Raw genomic sequence first — 23,190 nt, 5'->3', positions numbered from 1 at the left:
AGAATTCATTGTGAAATGAGCACCTTTTTTTTCTCCTCTTTTTGTAAAATGTGCTGCATTTGTAACGAGGTCTGACACTTTGAAGTGTGATGGGAATGTGCTACATGCAAGATTTTTTTTACATACATAGCACCCACATGATCTCACTCATGGTGAGTTGGTGGAAAACATAAATTACCTCATCATGGTCATACATTTACAGTGATTGAATAAGGCACGTTGTTTTTTTACTACAAAGTATTGTGAGTGCTAGTGATAGTCCCAAGCTTGAATTCCATGCATGTGGAAACTGTAAATCCAAGTTTTAATGATTATTATAGGTCCGAGGATATGGGAACTTTAAGGGATTGGTTTTAGAGTGAAGAAGTTCTAAGGAGTGAGTCATGGGTGAGTTACAGGATGAGCGGGCCTCGGGTTAAGTACCATTTGGCGGGGGTTGATGGTGCGAGTCAGAGCGTGACAGTATTAGTGTTACAGAGAGGAATGCAATGATGCTAAGTTTTTTGTAGGGGTTGGGCCTCATGAAAGTGGCAGGAAGAAGGGTTAAACATGACTGTTCAGGACAGGTGGAAGTGGGATTGACAAGAGGGAGCATCAAGAGAGGAAAGACTTGGACCTTGTAGTCAATCAGACAGCAATTATAATGGCTTGGGGCTATGATGAGGTGAGACTAGGAGAAAGTGAAAGAATATAATTAACAAGAGTAGCCCATTCTGTTCTTCGAGCCTGTTCAACTATTCAATTAGATCATGACTGAGCTGCACCTCAACTACATTTACCTGCCTTCTCTAAATATCCTTTGATGCCCTTACCCAACAAAAATCTATCGATCAGAGTCTTGAATGCTCCAATTGTCCTAGAATCCACAGCCTTGGGGGATCAGAGTTCCAAATTGATTTCCACTACACTGTGTGTGAAAAAATGCTTCCTGATTTCACTTCTGTACAGTCTCACTCTAACTTTAAGATTACACCCTCTTGCTCCGGATACGCCTACAAGAGAAAATAGCTTCTCCAAATCTACCCTATTGAATCCTTTTGGCATCAAGGGACAAAGAATGAGAATGATGGCTGGAAGGCTTCATCAATTACACTCCATTTCATAAATTTCAGGAAAGGTTTTCACAGCAAACATCTGTTATTTAAAGCACAAACTGCACTTATATTGTAATGGCTGACTTCAGTGTACTTCAAACTGCTTGGATTTTAAGTAACAGAGCCTTTACCATCTAAGTATTGGAAAAAACTTTCAGAAATCCCAAACAGAAAAAACTGTATTTCTGGCTTTGAGCAGGAAAGGACTTTTAAATTGCTCTAAGACAGTGAAAGCACTTAATGAGAATGCAGCCTTTTTTCACTTCAGCACTTAAAAAAGGGTCAGGATGAGGGTTAGGTGGCAGTGAAGTTGAGGGAAGAACACCTTGGGCAACAGAAGGGGGCTAAATAGGGGTAAAGGATAGCTTGGGACAGCAAGAGAGGTGGGAAGAGACACCTCTGCTGATGTAGGTGGTGCTGTGGACAACAGTATTACAGTACCATCCAAAGGTTGGATGACTTACGGGGAGGCAAGGAGAATGCTCAGCTAAGTACAATGATGACAAGCAGGTATTACAGATAGGAAGTGGAAATAGTACCACATAAAGGTTTCTCAGGAGCTGCAAGCTTTATGAAAAACTTAATATAATAAAAATTATTAATGTTTAGATTTAAAACTTTCAGCAAAATTATCAACACAGAAAAAAATCCACTATAAAATCGTGTAGAAATATCCTTGGATCTAAGATTAATAAAAAAAAGCAATTTGACTTTTTACATCTGGAAGCTCATAGGTACATATGTTATCTTGGCGTCAGAGCCAATCGCCCTCACTGAATATCTGGCCAAGGGCAGCCTGCGGGAAGAATAACTTGAGAGAAGAACCAGAATGCTAGGAGGCAAAGGGAAAATATTTCAGATTTGTTTCAAATTATTCATTAGGCAATGTTAATCGTAATTCTGCACAGATGCTGCTAACTGGATGGATTAGTGATAACAGTAATAAGTAATTACCTTGAGACAAACGACATGAATGGGTGACATCCACTTCATTGACAGTGCACTGTGATCCTCGAATTGGCTCAAGTGTTACTACACCATTGTCATTATGAATGACACAGTGCTCTCTCTCCACCCATGGACCCTGCAGAACTAAAATAACAATTTCGAAAATAATTTAGAAAGACAGGAACATAGGACTTAGGAGCAGGAGTAGGCCATTCAGTCATTCGAGCCTGCTCCACCATTCGATAAGATCATGGCTGATCTGGTTGTGGTCTCAACTCAACTTTCCTGTCTGCCCCCCTTAACTCCCTTGTCTATCAAAAATCTATCAAACTCAGCCTTGAATAAATTCAATGATCCAGCCCCACTATTTTCTGGGAAAGCGCATTCCGCAGACTAACAGCCCTCAGAGAAAAACATTTCTCCTGATCTTCACTTTAAAAGGAGACCTCTTATTCTTAAACTGTGTCCCCTAGTTCTAGTCTCCTCAACAAGAGGAAACATGCTCCCACTATCCACTCTATCAAGTCCCCTCAGGATCTTATATGTTTCAATAAGATCACCTCTCATTCTTCTAAATTCCAATGGGTATAAGCCCAACCTGTTCAATCTTTTTTTCGTAAAATAAGCCCTTCATCCCCGGAATTAGTTGAGTGAACCTTCTCTGAAGTGCTTCAAAGGCAATTATATCCTTTTTCAAATAAGGAGACCAAAACTGTACACAGTAGTCCAGATGTGGTCACACCAAGGTCCTGTACAGCTGCAGTAAAACTTCCCTACTTGTACATTCCATTTCCCTTGCAATAAACACCAAAATTCCATTTGCCTTCTTAATCATTTGCTGCACCTGCATACTAACCTTTTGTGATTCATGTACCAGCACACCCAGATCCCTCTGTACCAGTGAGTTCTGCAGTCTCTCTCCATTTAAATAGTGTACAGCTTTTTTATTCTTCCTGCCAAAATGGACAACTTCACATTTTCCTTTTCCCACATTATACTCCATCCGCCAAATTTTTGTCCACTCATTTAACCTACCTATATCCCTATGTAGACTCTTTACCTCTTCTTGACAACTTACATTCCTTCCTATTTTGGTGTCGTCAGCAAATTTAGTGACGATACATTCAGTCCCTTCATCCAAGTCATCCCAGTGAAATAGCCACTATTTTAGAAGGTTTAGAATCATAGGGTTCTTAAACTTCACTTTAATTTCCTTTAATCCAATTAATGGCACAAAAATTGTCATTTACAGGGGACTTTTATCCATTGGCTGAACTGAGTAATCCAGTCCATTCTACTTTCTTCCCCCTTGCCCACAATCCTTACTGGTACGGGAGGAAGTACGAGTGCGAACATTCTCAATTAGATTTCTTATTTAAAGTCTTGCCAAAACTTGCCTTCATGATCATTTTGTTTTCTGTTTTAACAGAGAACTACATGCACTGAAACAGGCCATTCGGCTCAACTGGCTCGTGTTATGCTTCATATGAGCCTCCTCCCACCCCTCTCCCTGTAACTCTATCAGCATATCTGTCGATTTCTTTCCTCTCGTGTGCTTATCTAGCTTCTCCTTAAATGCATCTCTGCTATTCGTCTCAACTACTCCCTGTGGTACCAAGCTCCACATTCTGGTTACTCCCTGAATAAAGAATTTCCCCTCAACTCCATAAAAGATTTAATAGCGGCTATCTTATATTTATGGCCCCTCATTTTTGACTGCTCCACACGTGGGACCATTTTGTCTAGGTCCACCCGATCAAACATTTTCATAATCTGAAGACCTCTATCAGGTCACCTCTCAATCTTCTATTTTCTAGTAAAAAAGTACCCCAGCCTGTTCAATTTTTTTTCTGATAGTTATAACCACTCAGTTCTTGTAAATCTTTTTTGCACCTTCGTCAGTACCTCTATATTCCTTTTTGGTCCAGGACTGGTACAGAAAAACAAATCGAAGAGCTAATGCTCAGATTGCACATCTGCATCTACAGGTGTTAAATTTAGTATTAAAGGTAGCATTTAATTTGGTTTTCTCATTTCCTTTTATAATATTGAGCACTCCAATTTTGTGTAACTTGTTTCATGGTTTGCAAAATAAGTAATGGAAATCATCTATTAATGAATTAATTAAAATAGTAGGCAACCTTCCCTTACTATGGGTCTTTCTCAATCTTGGATTGATTGTAACTCTCCACATATGGTAGGATATTGAATCATCTTGGAGATTTCCCTTTAAGAAGTTCCCTCCTTTAGAAATCAGATGATTTTTTACCTCCCTCACAGCCTATTGAATGGCAGAGCAGGCTTGAAGGGCTGAATGGCCTACTCCTGCTGCTTTTTGTCTATGTTTCTATAAATACTTCGATTTTTAGTTGCTGATGGAAACAGCATTGGATCCAAAATACAGTGAGAGTACAGAAATCTTGAAGAATCAACAATCAGCTGTAATCAGAAGTAAAATGGTAGATTGAGTGGCAGCTGTATGAGGCTGATTGAGGAAAACCACCCATACTGACGCTGATTAGCCTACTGTCAGTCTTCATTTGATCAGCCATTAGTGTAGAATTCTGGGATTCAAGGATCTACAACTTCAGGCCAGCTTGGAGATCACTTTAGGAGAAACATGGGGAGTCAGTACAATCTAAATGGTACTATGTTGAGGGGTACATGAACAGAGGGACTCCGGGGCAGGGGGAGGGGGGGGGTACATATTCACAAATCTTTGAATGTGGCAGGTGTAATACAAGGGACTGAAAGGGTTAATCCTGAGTGTGTGTCAAGAATACCGTCCACCATTATGATCTAAGAGATCATGTGGAAGAGACTCAAGAACAGATACAGCGTGGCTTTTGAAGAAGTCACACAGACTAGTGTGCAGTGTATATAGTTGTTATGGAATAAATATTAATGTTTAAATATTACAGTCTAAGAACCTCTCAGGCTAGACCCAATACAGTGGCCCAAACATATAATATGGTGAACAGCAGTGGGATTGTGATCAGCAGGTGATGGTACACCCAGAAGAAAAAGTCTGAAGCAACTACCATCATTCACCCAGAAGAGAAAATTTAAACCAACTAGCTGAGAAGAGAAAAAAAAAAACTACAGACCTTAAGAGGCTGAGAGAAGCTCCACAAAACGGAAGCAGAGCTGCCTGCAAATCAATTGATCGGATGAGTCACAGTGCCGATGGCCGAGGAATCGAGGGAGAAAAAAAAAGCCTTTGAAGATCATTAAATAATTTTCTGAAGGCACAGGCTTGAAAAAAAAAAACGAGGAAAACACAATGCTTCACTCAGGCTGAACGCGGGGGCAAAGAGCAGGAAACTCCCAATGAGCACGCAAACTGCCGAAAAGTGCGGGAAACCCCTGGGAGACTCCATTAATGCAGCAAAGCGTTAAAAAGGAAAATTAATAAACTGCACATTAAGTCAGCCAAGCCTGATGAATAAAGAATAACCTACAGCTTGTCAGCTCCACTAGGCAAGCTGAATAAACAAATAAGGTGAAGTGTTCAAGCAAAGGGAAAAACCCTAAAACAGCAGGGGACACGCGAAAGCACCAACTGGACTCCATTAAAGCAAGCAAGCCTGAAAAAAAGAGTTTCTTAAAGGGGTACACGCTTGAATAAAAAGTCTATAAAATAAAACACGGATCAAAAATTGGGAACGCGGAGAGTTTCAAAAGTCAAGAAGGGCCCAATCAAACTCAAAACTGGATATAATGGCAGAAAAAGTTTTTCAGATATAGAATTGCATCTAAATTGAATAACAAGTCTGAAGCAGAGCAAGTGAATACATTATTATATTCAATTGGGGCGATAGCAGATAACATAATTACAAAGCAAGGTCTAAACGAAACATCGACAAAGTTTTAAAAGCTTGTGATTCCTACTTCAACTTGTGGAATAATAAGATCTTAGAAACAGCAAAATTCAAAAAAAGGATCCAGAAACCTGGCAAACAGTCAATACTTTTATCAATGACCTTGACAGACTTGCAGAAGGATGCGAGTATGGAGACCTGAAAGATGAACTGATGAGATCATATTGTTGTAGGTGTTGCGGATGATTTTGCATCAGATCTTTCACAGTCTAAAGAAGACCTCACCCTGGACAAATTAATCAGGATTAATTTGTATGTAAAGAATAGTACCCACTATCCAGCTGGTGAGGCAAGCTGAGGACAGGAAGAACAACAGACCCATCCTGCGAGGTAAAGGAATACCTAGGCCGGAATTTTACATTGGCCCATCCACTGGCCAAAATGTCGGTGGTGAGCCCGCCACCACTAGGCCTGGGGAGCCACACCATCATTTTTCGCTCCCCCGACCCTTAATTGGTCTTGGGCGGGACTTCCGCCTCCTTGAGGCAGCCAGCCATCGGAAGCAAGAGGAAGGGCGGCCCCAGAACTCAGGTAGGTTTTTGCAGCCTCACCAGGGACAATCAACTGGGCTCCAGCAAGGCAAGGGGGGTTGATTTGGGTGGGCGCGGGGGGAGGCGAAGTGTTGTGCATTGGGGGTTTCGGGGGCGGCCCTCCATGGGGCACAGGGTGCCCGATCAGAACAGCTCCCCCCCACAACCCCCCAGCACGCAAGAAGGCCTCCTGGTTTTACCAGGTGGGATTTTTGGGGCCTTTGCCACGGGTAAAATACCAGTAGCGGTGGGAGGAGGCCCTCAAGTAGCAGTTAATTGGCCACTTAAGGGCCTTAATTGGCCTGGGGCAGGCTGCTTCTTACCACCACTGCCCCACGTAAAATTGCAGCGGAGGCGGGATGGCATCGGGAACCCCCCCGCCCACTTTTTCAGCACCCTCTCTCCCCACCATCAGCTTGTTGGAGGGCATAAAATCCCAGCCCTTGGTTCAGGAAACCTCCTGCAACTGTTCAGTTTTGTCACCAGAGGGCTGAAAAAGAGGCACCAGTAAAAAGGTAAACAGGGAGGAGCAAAGGACACCTTTAAACTCCTGCCTGCGATGTGGCGCTAAAGGTACCCATAGGTGCGACAATGTCCTGCCAATAGAGCAGCATGCATTTATTGCAGAAAAATGGGGCATTTTCAGTAAGGTACGCCAAAATAAAATCTCGACTACCTCAAGCTCTAAAGGAAAAGTATTTAAGAATAGAGAGGTTCACTAAGTTAAACAACCTCCTGCAGCAGACCAATCGAAATATTTTCTTGGCGAGATCAATGATCCGAATCAAGCATTTTGGTCAGCACACATATATGTCAAAGGACACATCACTAATTTCAAGCTCGATATTGGAGCAAGTGTAACAGTCTTCGAGTCATAGAGTCGTACAGCATAGAAACAGGCCCTTCGGCCCACCGCGTCCATGCCGACCATAATGCCTATCTATACTAATCCCACCTGCCTGCATTAATTCCATATCCCTCTATGCCTTGCTCATTCAAGTACCTGTCCAGATGCCTCTTAAATGTCGCTACTGTTCCTGCCTCCACCACCTCCTCTAGCAGCTCATTCCAGATACCCACTATTCTTTGGGTGAAAAATTTACCCCTTTGATCCCCTTTAAACCTCCTCCCTCTCACCTTAAATCTATGCCTTCTAGTTTTAGTCACCCCTACCATGGGAAACAGACTCTGGCTATCTACCCTTTCTATGCCTCTCATAATTTTATATACCTCTATCATGTCCCCTCTCAGCCTCCTTCGCTTCAGGGAAAACAGACCCAGCCTATCCAATCTCTCTTTACACCCAAGCCCTCCAAACTAGGCAACATCCTTGTGAATCTTTTCTGCACCCTCTCTAGCTTAATCACATCTTTCCTGTAGTGCGGTGACCAGAACTGCACACAGTACTCCAAGTGCGGCCTAACCTACATTCTGTACAACTGTAACACGACGTCCCAACTCTTGGACTCAATGCCTCGGCCGATGAAGGCAAGCATGCCATACGCCTTCTTCACCACCCTGTTTACCTGTGCTGTCACTTTCAGGGAACTATGTACTTGCACCCGAAGGTGTCTCTGCTCAACAACACTCCCATTCACTGTATATGCCCTGCCATTCACTGTATATGTCCTGCCCTGGTTTAACTTCCCAAAATGCATCACTTTGCACTTGTCTTATTAGACAAAGAGTCGTGGCTTTCCACAAACTTTCTGCAACCAATGGAAACTCAGTTACATGGCCCAGGATGGGTTGAACCTGAAGTAAAGGGGAAGTTACAGACAACAGTACAAGGGAAAGCAGATATTAGAAACATTGTATATCTTAAGAAATCAGGCGTTCTCACTCAAGTCAAAGAGCTTGTATTCACCTTCTTCACATACAGAAAGTAGAAGTAGTAAATAATAATCTGGGAGTCATTTTCAAGAGAAATCACAAAATTGTTCACAGGTCTAGGGAAACTGAAGACCAAATATAGTATTACTTTGCAAAAAGACACTAAACCACTTTGTCACTTCATGCCAAGGAAGATTCCGCACTCACCAATGAAGCAAGTTATATGCTACAAACGCAAGAAGGTACTAAAGGGAGAAATAGAAGGAACCTTATTCCATTATCACAAAGATTTAGACAAATCAGATGTTGAACGGAAATTCAGAAAGAACCAAACCTCAATGAAGACTGTCCAAGTCAAGATGCAGGAGATCAGACAAAGACTACCAATCTTCCACATCAGATGACAAGATGATCAGGAAGTATTGTGAAGCTCCTGACAGACTGAATCTATGAAGTCATAGACTTGGGGGGAGATGGGGTAGTATGTAAATATAAAAGTGAATGTATGCAAATATATATTTGGATAAAGACTTGGGGGGAGATGCAGTATAAGGGTCTGAAAGGATTAATCCTGAGTGTGTGTAAAGAATACCACCCACTATGATGATCTAAGGGATCATGTGAGAGACTTGAGAACAGATAAAGTGTGGCTTTTGAAAGAGTCTCAAAGATAGTATGGAGTGTACATAGTTATGAAATAAATATTAATGTTTATATGCTACAGTCTAAGAACCTCTCTGGCTAGACCCAATATGGTGGCAGCATACAAAACCAAACATATAACAGCAGTTAATGTTGATAAGCCATTTAAAAAAGTGCATGGGATACCTGTCTATGTATATAGGGTCACTGAATACAAGAAGATGGAAAAGCCAAATCCTGCAGATGTTGCAAATCAGGAATAAAAACAGAAAATGCTGGAAATACTCAGCAGATCTGACAGCATGTGTGGAGAGACAAACGAGAGTTAATGTTTCAGGTCTGTGACCTTGCATCTGATGAAAGGTCATCGACCTGAAACATTAACTCTAGTTTCTCTCTCCACACATGCTGCCAGATGTACAAAAGGCTGGAAGTCATGATGAACCTTTACAAATCCCTGGTTAGGCCTCAGCTGTGTACAATTCTGGGCACTGCATTTTTGGAAGCATATCAAGGCCAAGGAGAGAGCACTGAGGAGGTTTACCATGATGTTACAGGGATGAAGCAGTCCAATTATGTGTAGTGATTGCAGAAGCTGGGATTAGTCTCCTTAGAGCAGAGAAGTTTATGGGGAGACCTAATCGATATAGAAGATAAAGTAGGGAGAAATTATTTTCTCTGGCAAGTGGGTCAGTAACCAGAGGTTATAGATTTAAAATAATTGGCAGAAGAACAACAGAGGAAATGAGGAGAAATTTCTTCACACGGAGGGTTGTTAAGATCTGGAACACACTGCCTGAACTAGTGATGGATTCAGATTCCATAGGAACTTTTAAAAGGCAACTAGACATGTACTTGAAGAGAACGAACTTACAGGGTTATGGGGAAAAATTAGGGGTGTGGGACTAAATTAGACAGCTCTCTCAAACAGCCGGAACAGGCGTGATGGACTGAATGGCCTCCTTCTGCACTGTAAGATTCTATCTTGCTAAAGCATTCATCACCTTGCCCTACCAAAACAAGACAGCAATGCACGGCACAAGTATTTATATACTGCTAGTACTCTCAGTGAGAAGTGGTGACTGCATAAATGGAAAGAGTTCACACTTTCCTCATTAGAATCTAAGGAACAGGAGCAGGAGAAGGCCAATCTGCCCTTCAAGCCTGCTCCACTATTCATTACAATCATGCCTGATATTCCACCTCAACTCCACCTTCCTGCACTATCCTCATATCCTTCAATTCCCTCAGTATCCAAAAATCCAACAAGCTCTGTCTTGAATAAACTCAAAGACTGGGTATCCACTGTCCTCTGAGGTAGATAATTCCAAAGATCCACAACCCTTAGAGTGAAGAAATTTCTCTTCATCACAGTCCTAAAAGTCCAACCCCTTATTCTGAGAATTTCCCCCTAGTCCTAGACACTTCAGCCAGAGGAAATATCCTCCCAGCATCTAACCTTTCAAGCCCCTTAAGAATTTTATATCTGTCAATGAAAAAGCGTCTCATTCTTCCAAACTAAGACTAAACTAAACTAATTAAGACTAAACTACGCAAATTTTCAAATCCTCTCTGGCCACAGGAGAGATGCCAAAGGATTAGAGGACAGCGAATATGGTACCATTATTCAAGAAGGGTAGCAGGGAGAAACCAGGTAATTACAGGCCAGTGAGTCTAACATCAGTGGTAGGGAAACTGTTGGAAAAAATTCTGAGGGACAGGATTAATCTTCACTTGGAGAGGCAGGGATTAATCAAGGATAGTCAGCATGGCTTTGTCAGGGGGAGATCAGGTCCAATAAATTTGATTGAATTTTTCGAGGAGATGACGAGATGTGTAGATGAGGGTAAAGCAGTTGATGTAGTCTACATGGACTTCAGTAAGGCTCTTGATAAGGTACCGCATGGGAGATTGGTTAAGAAGGTAAGTGCCCATGGGATCCAGGACAATTTGGCAAATGGGATCCAAAATTGGCTTAGTGGCAGGAGGCAGCGGGTGATGGTCGAGGGTTTTTTTGGGTGAGTGGAAGCCTGTGACCAGTGGTGTACCGCATGGATCGGTGCTGGGACCCTTGCTGTTTGGAGTGTACATTAATAATTTAGACGTGAATACTGGAGGTATGATCAGTAAGTTTGCAGATGACACGAAAATTGATGGTGTCGCAAATAGTGACGAGGAAAGCCTTAGATTACAGGATGATATAGAAGGGCTGGTAAGATGGGCGGAGCAGTGGCAAATGGAATTTAATCCTGAGAAGTGTGAGGTCATGCATTTTGGAAGGACTAAAAGGGCAAGGGAATATACAATGGGTGGTAGGACCCGAGGAAGTACAGAGGGTCAGAGGGACCTTGGTGTACTTGTCCTTAGATCACTGAAGGCAGTAGCACAAGTAGATAAGGTGGTTCGGAAGGCACATGGGATACTTGCCTTTATTAGCCGAGGCACAGAATATAAGAGCAGAGAGATTATGATGGAGCTGTATAAAACGCTAGTTAGACCACAGCTAGAGTACTGTGTACAGTTCTGGTCGCCATACTACAGGAAGGATGCGATTGCACTGGAGAGGGTGCAGAGGAGAATCACCAAAGTGTTGCCTGGGCTGGAGCATTTCAGCTACGAAGAGAGACTGGATAGGCTAGGGTTGTTTTCCTGAGAGCAGAGAAGGCTGAGGGGGGACCTGATCGAGGTATCCAAAATATGAGGGGCATTGATAGTGTAGATAGGAAGAAACTTTTTCCCTTAGCGGTGGGGTCAATAACCCAGGGGCATAGATTTATGGTAAGGGGCAGGAGATTTAGAGGGGATTTGAAGAAAAACATTTTCACCCAGAGGGTGGTTGGAATCTGGAACACACTGCCTGAAGGGGTGGGAGAGGCAGAAAGCCTCACGACATTTCAGAAGTATTTAGATGAGCACTTGAAACACCACAGCATAAAAGGCTACGGGCCAAATGCTGGAAAATGGGATTAGAATAGAGAGGTGCTTGATGGCCGGCACGGACACAATGGGCCAAAGGGCCTGGTTCTGTGCTGTATAACTCTGACTCCAACTAAACATTCTGCTAAGGGGAGGCGGTGGCGTAGTTGTATTGTCACTGGACTAGTAACCCAGAGACCCAGGGTATTGCTCTGGGGACATGGGCTTGAAACCCACCACAACAGAAGGTGGAATTTGAATTCAATTAATAAATCTGGAATTAAAAGCTAGTCTAATGATGGCCATGAAACCATTGTCAATTGTTGTAAAAACCCATCTGGTTCACTGATGTCCTTTAGGGAAGGAAATATGCTGTCCTTACTTAATCTGGCATATATGTCATTCCAGACCCTCTGAAATGGCCGAGCAAGCCACTCAGTTGTATCTAACCGTTACAAAATCAATAAAACAGAATGAAACCAGATGGACCACCCGGCATCAACCCAGGCACTGGAAACAACAATGGCAAACCCAGCCCTGTCGACCCTGCAAAGTCCTCCTTACTAACATCAGGGGGCTTGTGCCAAAGTTGGGAGAGCTGTCCCACAGACTAGTAAAGCAACAGCCTAACATAGTCATACTCACGGAATTATACCTTACAATGTCCCAGACACTACCAACACCATCCCCGGGTACGTCCTGTCCCACTGGCAGGGCAAACTCAGCAGAGGTGGTGGCACAGTGGTATACAGTTGGGAGGGAGTTGCCCTGGGAGTCCTCAACATCAACTCCGGACCCCAGGAAGGCTCATGGCATCAGATCAAACATGGGCAAGGAAACCTCCTGTTCATTATCATCTACAGCCCTCCCTCAGCTGATAAGTCAGTTCTCCTCCATGTTGAACAACACTTGGAGGAAGCACTGAGGGTGGCAAGGGCACAGAATGTACTCTGGGTGGGGGATTTCAATGTCCATCACCAAGAGTGTTTTCAGCAGCACTACTACTGACCAAGCTGGCTGTGCCCTAAAGGACATAGCTGCTAGACTGGGTATGCGGCAGGTGATGAAGGAACCAACAAGAGGGAAAAACATATAATAAAAACAAGAAATGCTGGAACCACTCAGCAGGTCTGGCAGCATCTGTGAAAAGAGAAGCAGAGTTAACGCTTCGGGTCAGTGACCCTTCTTTGGAACCGACAAGAGGGAAAAACATACTTGACCTCATCCTCACCAATCTGCCTGCCGCAGATGCATCTGTCCATGACAGAACTGGCAGGAGTGACCACCGCACAGTCCTTGTGGAGACGAAGTCCCGCCTTCACATTGAGGATACCCTCCATCGTGTTGTGTGGCACTACCACCGTGCTAAATGGGATAGATTTCGAACAGATTTAGCAATGCAAGATGGGGCATCCATGAGTCACTGTAAGCCATCAGCAGCAGCAGAACTGTACTCAGCCAAAATCTGTAACTTCATGGCCCGGCATATCCACCACTCTACTATTACCATCAAGGCAGGAGACCAACCCTGATTCAATGAAGAGTGCAGGAGGGCCAGGAGCAGCATCATGCACACCTCAAAATGAGGTGTCAACCTGGTGAAGCTACAATAGAGGACTACTTGCGCGCCAAACTGCGTAAGCAGCATGCGAAAGCCAGGGCTAAGCGATCCCATAACCAATGGATCAGATCTAAGCTCTGCAGTCCTGCCACATCCACCCGTGAATGGTGGTGGACAATTAAACAACTAACTGGAGGAGGTGGCTCTACAAATATCCCCATCCTCAATGATGGGGGAGCCCAGCACATCAGCGCGAAAGATAAGGTTGAAGCATTTGCAACAATCTTCAGCCAGAAGTGCCAAGTTGATGATCCATCTCGGCCTCCTCCTCAAGTCCCCAGCATCACAGATGCCAGACTTCAGCCAATTCGATTCACTCCATGTGATATCAAGAAATGACTGAAGGCACTGGATACTGCAAAGGCTTTGAGCCCTGACAATATTCCGGCAATAGTACTGAACACCTGTGCTCCAGAACATGCCGTGCCCCCAGCCAAGCTGTTCCAGTACAGCTACAACACTGGCATCTACCCTGCAATGTGGAAAATTGCCCAGGTATGTCCTGTACACAAAAAGCAGGACAAGTCCAACCCGGCCAACTACCACCCCATCAGTCTACTCTCAATCATAAGTAAAGTGATGGAAGGTGTCAACAACAGTGCCATCAAGCGACACATGCTTAGCAATAACCTGCTGAGTGATGCTCAGTTTGGGTTCCGCCAGGGCCACTCAGCTCCCGACCTCATTACAGCCTTGGTTCAAACATGGACAAAAGTGCTGCATCAAGGCAGCATTTGACCGAGTATGGCATCAAGGAGCCCTGGCCCTGGCAAAACTGAAGTCAATGGGAATCAGGGGGAAATCTCTCCACTGGTTGGAGTCATCCTAGTGCAAAGGATGATGATTGCAGTTGTTGGAGGCCAATCATCGCCGCCCCAGGTGTTCCTCAGGGTAGTGTTCTAGGTCCAACCATCTTCAGCTGCTTCATCAATGACCTTCCTTCCATCATAAGATCAGAAGCGGGGATGTTTGCTGATGATTGCACAATGCTCAGCACCATTCGTGACTCCTCAGATAGTGAAGTAGCTTATGTCCATCTACAGCAAGAACTGGACAATATCCAGGCTTGGGCTGAAAAGTGGCAAGTAACATTCGTGCCACACAAGTGCCAGGCAATGACCATCTCCAACAAGAGAATCTAACCATCTCCCCTTGACATTCAACAGCATTACCATTGCTGAAGCCCCATATCAACATCCTGGGGGGTTACCATACACCAGAAACTGAAATGAAGGAGCCACATTAATACTGTGGCTACAATAGCAGGTCAGATGCTGGGAATTCTGCAGCATGTAACCCATATCCTGACTCCCCAAAGCCTGTCCACCATCTACAAGGCACAAGTCAGGAGTGTGATGGAATACTCTCCACTTGCCTGCAGGAGTACAGCTCCAACAACACGGAGGAAGGTCGACACCAGTTCGCTTGAACGGCACCCCATCCACTATCTTAAACATTCAGTCCCCTCCACCACCGATGCACAGTAGCAGCACGGTGTACCATATTACAAGATGAACTGCAGCAACTCACCACACCTCCTTAGATAGCACCTTCCAAACCCGCAACGTCTTCCACCTAGAAGAACAAGGACAGCAAATGCATGGGAACACCACCACCTGCAAGTTCCCCTCCAAGCCACACACCATCCTGACTTGGAAATATAGAGTGATACAGAGATACAGCACCGAAACAGGCCCTTCAGCCCACCGAGTCCACGTCAACCATCAACCACCCATTTACACTAATCCTACATTAATCCCACTTTCCCTCCCACATCCCCACCTTCGCTCAATTCTCCTACCACCTACCTACACTAGAGGCAATCTTTAGATGGCCAATTTACCTACCAACCCGCAAGTCTTTGGCACGTGGGAGGAAACCGAAGCACCCGGAGGAAACCCACGCGGTTACAAGGAGAACTCGCAAATTCTGCACAGGCAGTACTCAGAACCGAACCCGGGTCGCTGGAGCTGCGAGGCTGCGGTGCTAACCACTGCGCCACATCGCCATTCCTTCACGGTCAAAATCCTGGAACTCCCTCCCTAACAGCACTGTGGGTGTACCCACACTAGACGACTGCAGCAGTTCAAGAAGGTGGCTCAGCATCACCTTTTCAAGGGCAATTAGGGATAGGCAAGAAATGCTGACCTTGCCAATGATGCCCACATCCCTTGCAAGAATTTTTTTTAAAAATCACTGATTAGTTAACTGACCAGCATCTCAGCTGCTTCTTGTGGATTTCCACAGCAAGAATGACACCGGACTTTGGTGCCATTGTAAAGAGGGGTGACCAACTACATTGTTCACATTAAGCCAAGAGGGCAGGAAAAAGGGGGTACATTTGTTTTCATTATTGCAATGTATCGTTATGATCATATAATTATCATAATAATAAAGATTTTATGTTTATTTGTACCAAAATTTATCTATTTTATTTTTATTTATTTTTATTTAGAGATACAGCACTGAAACAGGCCCTTCGGCCCACCGAGTCTGTGCCGACCAACAACCACCCATTTATACTAACCCTACAGTAATCCCATATTCCCTATCACCTCCCTACACTAGGGGCAATTTACAAAGGCCAATTGACCTATCACCTGCAAGTCTTTGGATGTGGGAGGAAACCGGAGCACCCAGCGAAAATCCACACAGACACAGGGAGAACTTGTAAACTCCGCACAGGCAGTACCCAGAATCGAACCCGGGTCCCTGTAACCACTGAACCACTGTGCTGCCCTTTTAATTGTTTGTTTCCTGAGCATTTATGGCCCCCCCCTACAATTTCCATACCCAGATGTGGCCCTCTGGCTGAGAAGTTTGCCCACCCCTACCCTATACAACTGCAGTAAGACTACTTCACTCTTAGAATCCAATCCCTTTGTAATAAAGGTGAATGTACCATTTGGTTTCCTAAATGCTTGCTGTACCTGAATGTTAACTTTCTGTGGTTTGTGTATAATGACAGGTCCCTTGGAATACCAACATTTCCCAGTCTCTCACCATTTAAAATGTATTCTGCTTTTCTATTTTTCCAACCAAAGTGAATAACTTCACACTTTGCCACATTATATTCCATCTGCCACGTTCTTGTCCACTCACTTAACCTGTCTATATCCTTTGCAGCCTCTTTGCATCCGCCTCACAACTTACTTTCCCAACTTAGTTTGTATCTTCAGTAATCTTGGATATATTATACTCCGTCCCCTCAACCAAGTCATTGATCTCGATTGTAAATAGCTGAGGCCCAAACACTGAGCCTTGTAGTACTCCGCTAGTTACAGCCTGCCAAACCGAAAATGAACCATTCATTCCTACTCTGTTTTCTGTCCATTAACCAATGCTCAATCCATGAACCCTAATTTTGTGTAATACCCTCTTGTGTGGCATCTAATCCTGTCAGGAAATAACAAAAGACACACTGCACAATCCAATTTGCTAACCTCAGCTTCTGTTAGCTGGTATTATTCCCACTGGAGGCAAACAACTGCCTGGATTGCAAAACTTCATGTCCTATCCATGCAAGCTGTCAATGTCTAGTATTAATTCCTTTCTGCTGATTAAGTATGAGGTGTTTAACAAGTATTGCTACTGTAATTGCCTGGGTTAATTGAAATTCAGCAATTATCTTGGAAAGAAATGAGTGGTTAAGGCCCTGCCTCTATGCCATTCAAGGTACAGATAATCTATCACTGGGTGTACAGCATACAAACCATTCATTCTGATGGGTGGCCATTTGAGCAACTGGAACTTCAGTCCATAGGAAGCCATTATCTTGAATAATTTTGACTTCAGTTGGTTGAGTACAAAGTTAAAGGTTCATACTTTGTGGTGGAAGAAACCTACTGACTTAAAGGTTTGCAAGAGAGCAAACATTACAGAGTTTATGTAGCAGTTGATAGAGGCCAAGGGGAGCCACTAAAAACAAATGTACTGTGTGCGTGCATTTTTTATAAATACTGCTTCAATTTTCATTTTCTTCGCAAGAGCAGCTTGCAAAGTAGGACTGAAAGGTTTCCCCCCCCTCCAAAAAAGCATGTTACATGAAACAGAAAAACTTGAGCTCACAAGCAAAGTGGAACCTGCACAAAGTAAGTGATTCTGCCACAAAGCACCCTACAAGGGAAGGCAGTTTCAGCAACTGAGGTCAAGCTAGGGTATTTGGTTCCAAACACGGGGTGGGTGCGGACAAGAGGCAGGGACAGGAGGAGATCAAGAAATGCAAACTTGAAACATTGAGTAGCTAAGTGGAAATATAGAAGGATTTATTGTGCTATAAAACCAGTTGAGAAACACACAGTAATAATGTTCTCATTGGAGGTAACACCAGAAAGCAGCTGTTGTCAGAAGAATAGAAGACGTGTTTCAGTAAGGAGGGAAGAATATATGCCCTCTAAAGCTGGGAAGTAACATCTAGCTGATAGAATGACAGATAACATAAACCTGCAAACAGGTAATAAAGGAATGAATGTTACAATCCAGTTTGTTTTCACTTTGTAGTTGTCTATCATCTTAGCTATGCTCTGAATCCAAACATGTACATATAACTCTCCCTTGAAGAAAGTTGGATCCATATTGTAGAGGCTGCAGGTACACATAGAACAAGTGGAAAAACTTTATCAAACAAATCCATTTTTTGTGCACTTACCAATGTCTTGTTCTGTTTCAGCATCAATTCCCCCAATCTTTGTTGTTCCTTCCTAAAACCATGAAGACATTTAAATTAGACTGCTTATCCTTATAGGACACAAAAAACTCAGAGAATCACACCAGATAGAGAAGAACCAAAGCTTCTTGTTTAAGATCAGTTAATCAATGAGATATAGTGCCTTGGCATATGTGTATAAACACCATGTTAGAGAAAAAGCACACTACTGGAGTGTAAATCTTCATGTTTAACATCAGACCATCCCTTTAAGCCAGATGCTATTTACATGAAAAACAATATATTAAGATCCCATTACATATGTGAAAACAATTTAAAACTGCCTTTAGATCTCAAACCAGAGCTCCATAAACATCATTTTAAAAGTTAAAAATTGAATTTAAAATGATAGTCCACAGCAGTTGGCGCATTAAGGGTTCCTTCACTACTAAGCCACTTCACAAGAGGTGCGAGAAACAACATAACCTACTAAAGCATGGCTACCTGACCTGAACCCGACTAGACCCGAAGACATGTGTCGGGTTCAGGTTGGGTCTCTCTTCCGGGTCTGGCATTTGGGCTCAGGTCGGTTTGGGCTGGACGTGGACACACTGCTGCCTTGCTTGGGGAGGGAAGTAATCTTCAAAATTTGAATATTCAGCCGGGATGTCAAGGTGGGAAATGAGCATCCGGACTCCACAGCCCTACAACCCTCTGAAAACTGTGTTGACTAAAAACGGGAGGGGGGTCAAGAAATCACTAGGTTTGTACCCCTGATCACTATCCAATGAACTCGACCACAAAATGTTCGTGTGTGAAAGTTTGCGGGGGGGATGGCGTGCAGTCGCTGATGAGGTCAAGCTCAGATTCCCAACTCCATCTACACGATACTTCAGGAATAGCCTGCTGCCAGAACGGAGGATCACGTTTGGACAAGGTAGAGCACAATAACCTGTTAGATATAATTAACTTTATTACGGTGGTCGGGTCAGGCGCAGGAAAAAAATCAAAGGACTCGGGCCCGGGTTGGATGTGGTCGGGTCGGGCCCGGGCCAGGTTTCAATTTCATACCCGAGCAGGCCTTTATAACCTACCAAACCATAGGTCATAGCTCTCTGCTTGTTACAAGGATATCTTACTAAACCTATTTGAGAAAGGGTGATGAGGTAGTTTGTTAAATGGCAAGGAACCATAACTGGGTGTTATGTGTGTTTTCACTAGCTAGTCACATTCTGAAACGGTGGTGGAAGCAGATTCAGTGATAACTTTCAACAGGTAATATGGATGTCTACACAAAAAGGAAAAAAATACAGAGTTGTGGGAAAGAACAGGAGAATAGGACTAATTAGACCTATTTTGAAAGCCAGCATTGGCACAATGGGCTGACTGGCTTCCTTCTGTGCTTTATGAATAACCAAACAGTAAAATGGATCAAAAGTCAAAAATTCTTTTCAGAAGATCTGAAATCAGGTCATTGTAATATATACTCTAGAGATCACCTGTGCTGTCCCCGGATGTTGCATACCTCGCAACTACACTGCTACAGACAGGCCAACAGAGCTGGGCAGTTGGGTAATTGCTTATAATGCAGGGAGCCAGCAGACTAGGGCAAGTGTCCTTTGGGCTCCTGTCGAATGGAGACTGGTATACTAACAGCATGTGCATTTGTAAAATACACAGACCCCATTCAAATGTTAATATACCTGCTGTGTACCATTTAACTTTAATTACTTTTACAGCAAAAAATAACTTCTCAAGTCAGAACAAATGATGAAGACTTATCACATCAAACAATTTAGGTTTAACAGGCACAACACATATAGGGACACTGATCAGTAATAGTTTCCTTACTTACAGTTCAGGAGGTCCAATAGAAAGATAAACAAGTCAAACAGAACAAGAGAAAAAGAAAGAAAGGTAATTCAAAGAGGAAAACATGCGGCAGGTAACACTGTCTTCTCTTTAAAAGTAATGATTTATCAGCTATAACGTCTGACCTCTCTCCATTGCAGCCTTGCTCCCTTTCTATATCTTAACAATATTACAATGGTCACTGCTCTTCTGAATCTTCATCTTTCATTCCATCTAAACTTCAAACATACCAAACCAGAGTGTATTGAAACCAAAACTCACTGGACAATCTCCTCTTTGAACTTCTTATTTCTCTAAACTGGAGAACATTTTGCGAAAATAGGATAAGTTCTGTCTTCATTCATAGTTTTCAAAACAACTAGAGCTAAAAATAACTGTCTTCAACCAGGAGGGCCACAGACATTGGAGTAGAATTTCTGCAGGGGATTTCCCCCCAATCTCCCCATTTATTTGAAATGTTAATGTAAAAGGATTGAAATAGACTATTTTCATCTCAGTGTAATTTCCATTTCAATCACCTCCGAAGGACGCGGATGAGCTTTCCAGGCGTCAATGGTGGGAACTGAGGAAATGGCTTATTACCTGCATCCCCTTTCCCCCACTTCCCCTTCCACCCCCCCACCTTCCCCTTCCCAGCTCCACTCTCTCAGCTCACCCCCCGCACAACCCCTTCCCAGCACCCCCCTCGCACCATCTTCCCCCTGCACCCCCTTCACCTGCAGCCCACCCCCCTACCTCCTTACAGACCCCTTCCCAGCTCCCCCTTGCACCCCCTCCTCCCACCGGCATCCTCCTACACCTTGTGTAGGGGCCCTAACAACCCCACTGCCTTGTGGGCGTCTTGGGAGAGACCAAGGCTAAGGGAGCAAACCCTAACAGAAAATCCAGAGCGGAACCCCGTAGGCGGTCATGTGTCACCTTTGGCATGTTTCCGGCAGTTCCTGCAGCCATACCGGTGCCAAACGTCGTGCTCTGCACTCCTTTGGACCCCACCAGGAAGGCTGAGAGGGGGGTTTTGACGCTTGGGCAACTCTCAACCTCCATACATTCGCCCAGGCATGCGCCATGGAGAGGTCACTCCATAGTCGCCTCACAGCAACTGAAACAACATCACTGATGGGATTATGGTTTTCATTATTGCCAGGTGCCAAAAATGGATAATTAAAGGAAACATGAGTTAACATCTACTTCAGGGGTAAATCTAATTAACACTGTAATGGATAGACTATGGAGGAGTATTTTGATCAAAGGGACCATAGAGAGGACATCCAAATCATGTAGGGACAGCCGCATGGTTCCTAATTGCTTGGATGGCTCTAGCTCTTTCGGAAAGGGTTGACATACTTTGTGAGGGTCATCTCACATCTAACTTTTATCAGAAACTATTGAGAGAATTTTCCCAGGTAAGGAGAGGTATGTTTGCATGCATGCAGGGACTTAAATCTGCTGAAATTGACAGCGGGATGCCACCCCACCCTTTTCCAGCTTTGCCAGGTTGCGTTCCAAGGCCAGGAGGGAACCCCCTGGGATCTTGCGGGAAACCAATTAAGGCAATTAAAAAGACAACTGAGAGCCGTTTTAACCCTGGATTCATCCCTTCCCAGCCAGCGCACAGGTTCCATGCTGTATCTGCTCCTCGCCAGGTTGGAGAAGATGAGTGCACCATGGGAACTCATCATGATGTGAAACTGAGCTGATATCAACAGTATATTAGCTGAAATTGGCAAGCCTGTGGTCAGCCACAGCAAAACACTAGCACTGACAGCAGCAGTTCAGTCCTTGTGAGCAGCAACTATGTCCAGTTACTTTCAGGTGCCTTGGATTCCACTGAGGTCAATCTCAACAACTTGCCGTGAGACTGCCCTCTGACATGGGGCCTACATATTCTCAACATGCTTCAACCTCTGACGAGGTGGTGCAGCATCCTCCAGCACAGCAGCCACAGTGACAGGGACAGCAACTCCAGCAATAGCTGCCTTCTGGGCACAGGGCTACATCTCAGAGGAGGTGATACCCTCAGCACAGGGTCTATGGGCCAAGGGGAAGCTTCCTCGACTTCTCCAAACAACAGTGGCGCAGTGGTTAGCACCGCAGCCTCACAGCTCCAGCGACCCGGGTTCAATTCTGGGTACTGCCTGTGTGGAGTTTGCAAGTTCTCCCGGTGTCTGCGTGGGTTTCCTCCGGGTGCTCCGGTTTCCTCCCACATGCCAAAAGACTTGCAAGTTGATAGGTAAATTAGCCATTATAAATTGCCCCTAGTATAGGTAGGTGGTAGGGAAATATAGGGACAGGTGGGGATGTGGTAGGAATATGGGATTAGTGTAGGATTAGTATAAATGGGTGGTTGATGGTCGGCACAGACTCGGTGGGCCGAAGGGCCTGTTTCAGTGCTGTATCTCTAAACTCGAAACAGTGCCTCAGAAAGCTCTGGCTCTCATGGCAGATAGTCACAGCCATCTTCAACCTTATCAAAGCAGTTTTCTGCCCAACAGAAGCAGGTGGCCACCCATTGCCCATGGCATCAAGGTGACCACAACCCTCAATTTCTTTGCATCCAGCTCCTTCCAAGGATCTGCTGGTGGCATCTGTAGAATTTCACAATCTGCAGCCAATAACTGCATCAGCCAGGTCACTGATGCCTTGTATGTGAAGGCTTTCAACTATATTCACTTTGAGACAGATGAGGGTAGTCAAACCTAGAGGGCTGTCGACTTTGCTTAGCTATCAGGATTTTTATAGGTCCAGGGGATGATTGATTGCACTCATGTGGCAATGAAGGTGCCATCATATCAGCCAGGCATCTTTGTTAATCGGAGGGGCTTCCGCACCCTTAATGTGCACCTGGTATTGACCACTGAAAGAACATAATGCAAGTGTGGAGCAGGTTTCCAGGGAGCTGCCGCGACTCTTTGATCTTTCGGCAGTCTCAAGTTTTTCAGGTGTTCTCTCCACCAGACAGCCTCAGTGGCTGGTTAGGAACACAGGAACATAGAAGCAGGAGGAGGCCATTCAGCCCATCGAACCTGCCCCCCATTCTATACAACCATGGCTGATCTCCCACTTCCATGCCTTTTTTCACACTACCCTCATATCCCCTTGCCAAGGTATACCCACTCAAGAAACCCCATCATACAGTCACAGGAGAGGTACAATAGGAGTCATGTCACCACCAGGGTGACAACATAGGCCACTGGTTTGCTCAAAATGA

The 23,190-nt window shown here is 44.3% G+C and overlaps 1 protein-coding gene across 4 annotated transcripts in view; it reads right to left on the bottom strand.

Moving 5' to 3' along the window:
• Positions 1–23,190, bottom strand: part of stard9 (StAR-related lipid transfer (START) domain containing 9) — a 298,527-nt gene that overhangs the window by 87,908 nt on the left and 187,429 nt on the right. For all 4 annotated transcript variants that reach the window (XM_068039742.1, XM_068039743.1, XM_068039744.1 and 1 more), the window contains 2 exons: positions 18,114–18,165; positions 2,049–2,186 (listed from right to left, as the gene is read on the bottom strand). In XM_068039742.1, the coding sequence (XP_067895843.1) occupies positions 2,049–2,186; positions 18,114–18,165 (190 nt within the window). The remainder of the gene's footprint in view (positions 1–2,048; positions 2,187–18,113; positions 18,166–23,190) is intronic.

This window comes from Heterodontus francisci, chromosome 9 (assembly GCF_036365525.1).
Source record: "Heterodontus francisci isolate sHetFra1 chromosome 9, sHetFra1.hap1, whole genome shotgun sequence".
NCBI lineage: Eukaryota > Metazoa > Chordata > Chondrichthyes > Heterodontiformes > Heterodontidae > Heterodontus > Heterodontus francisci.
The sequence above is the reverse complement of the archived record's forward strand: the minus strand, read 5'-3'. Positions and strand labels throughout refer to the sequence as shown.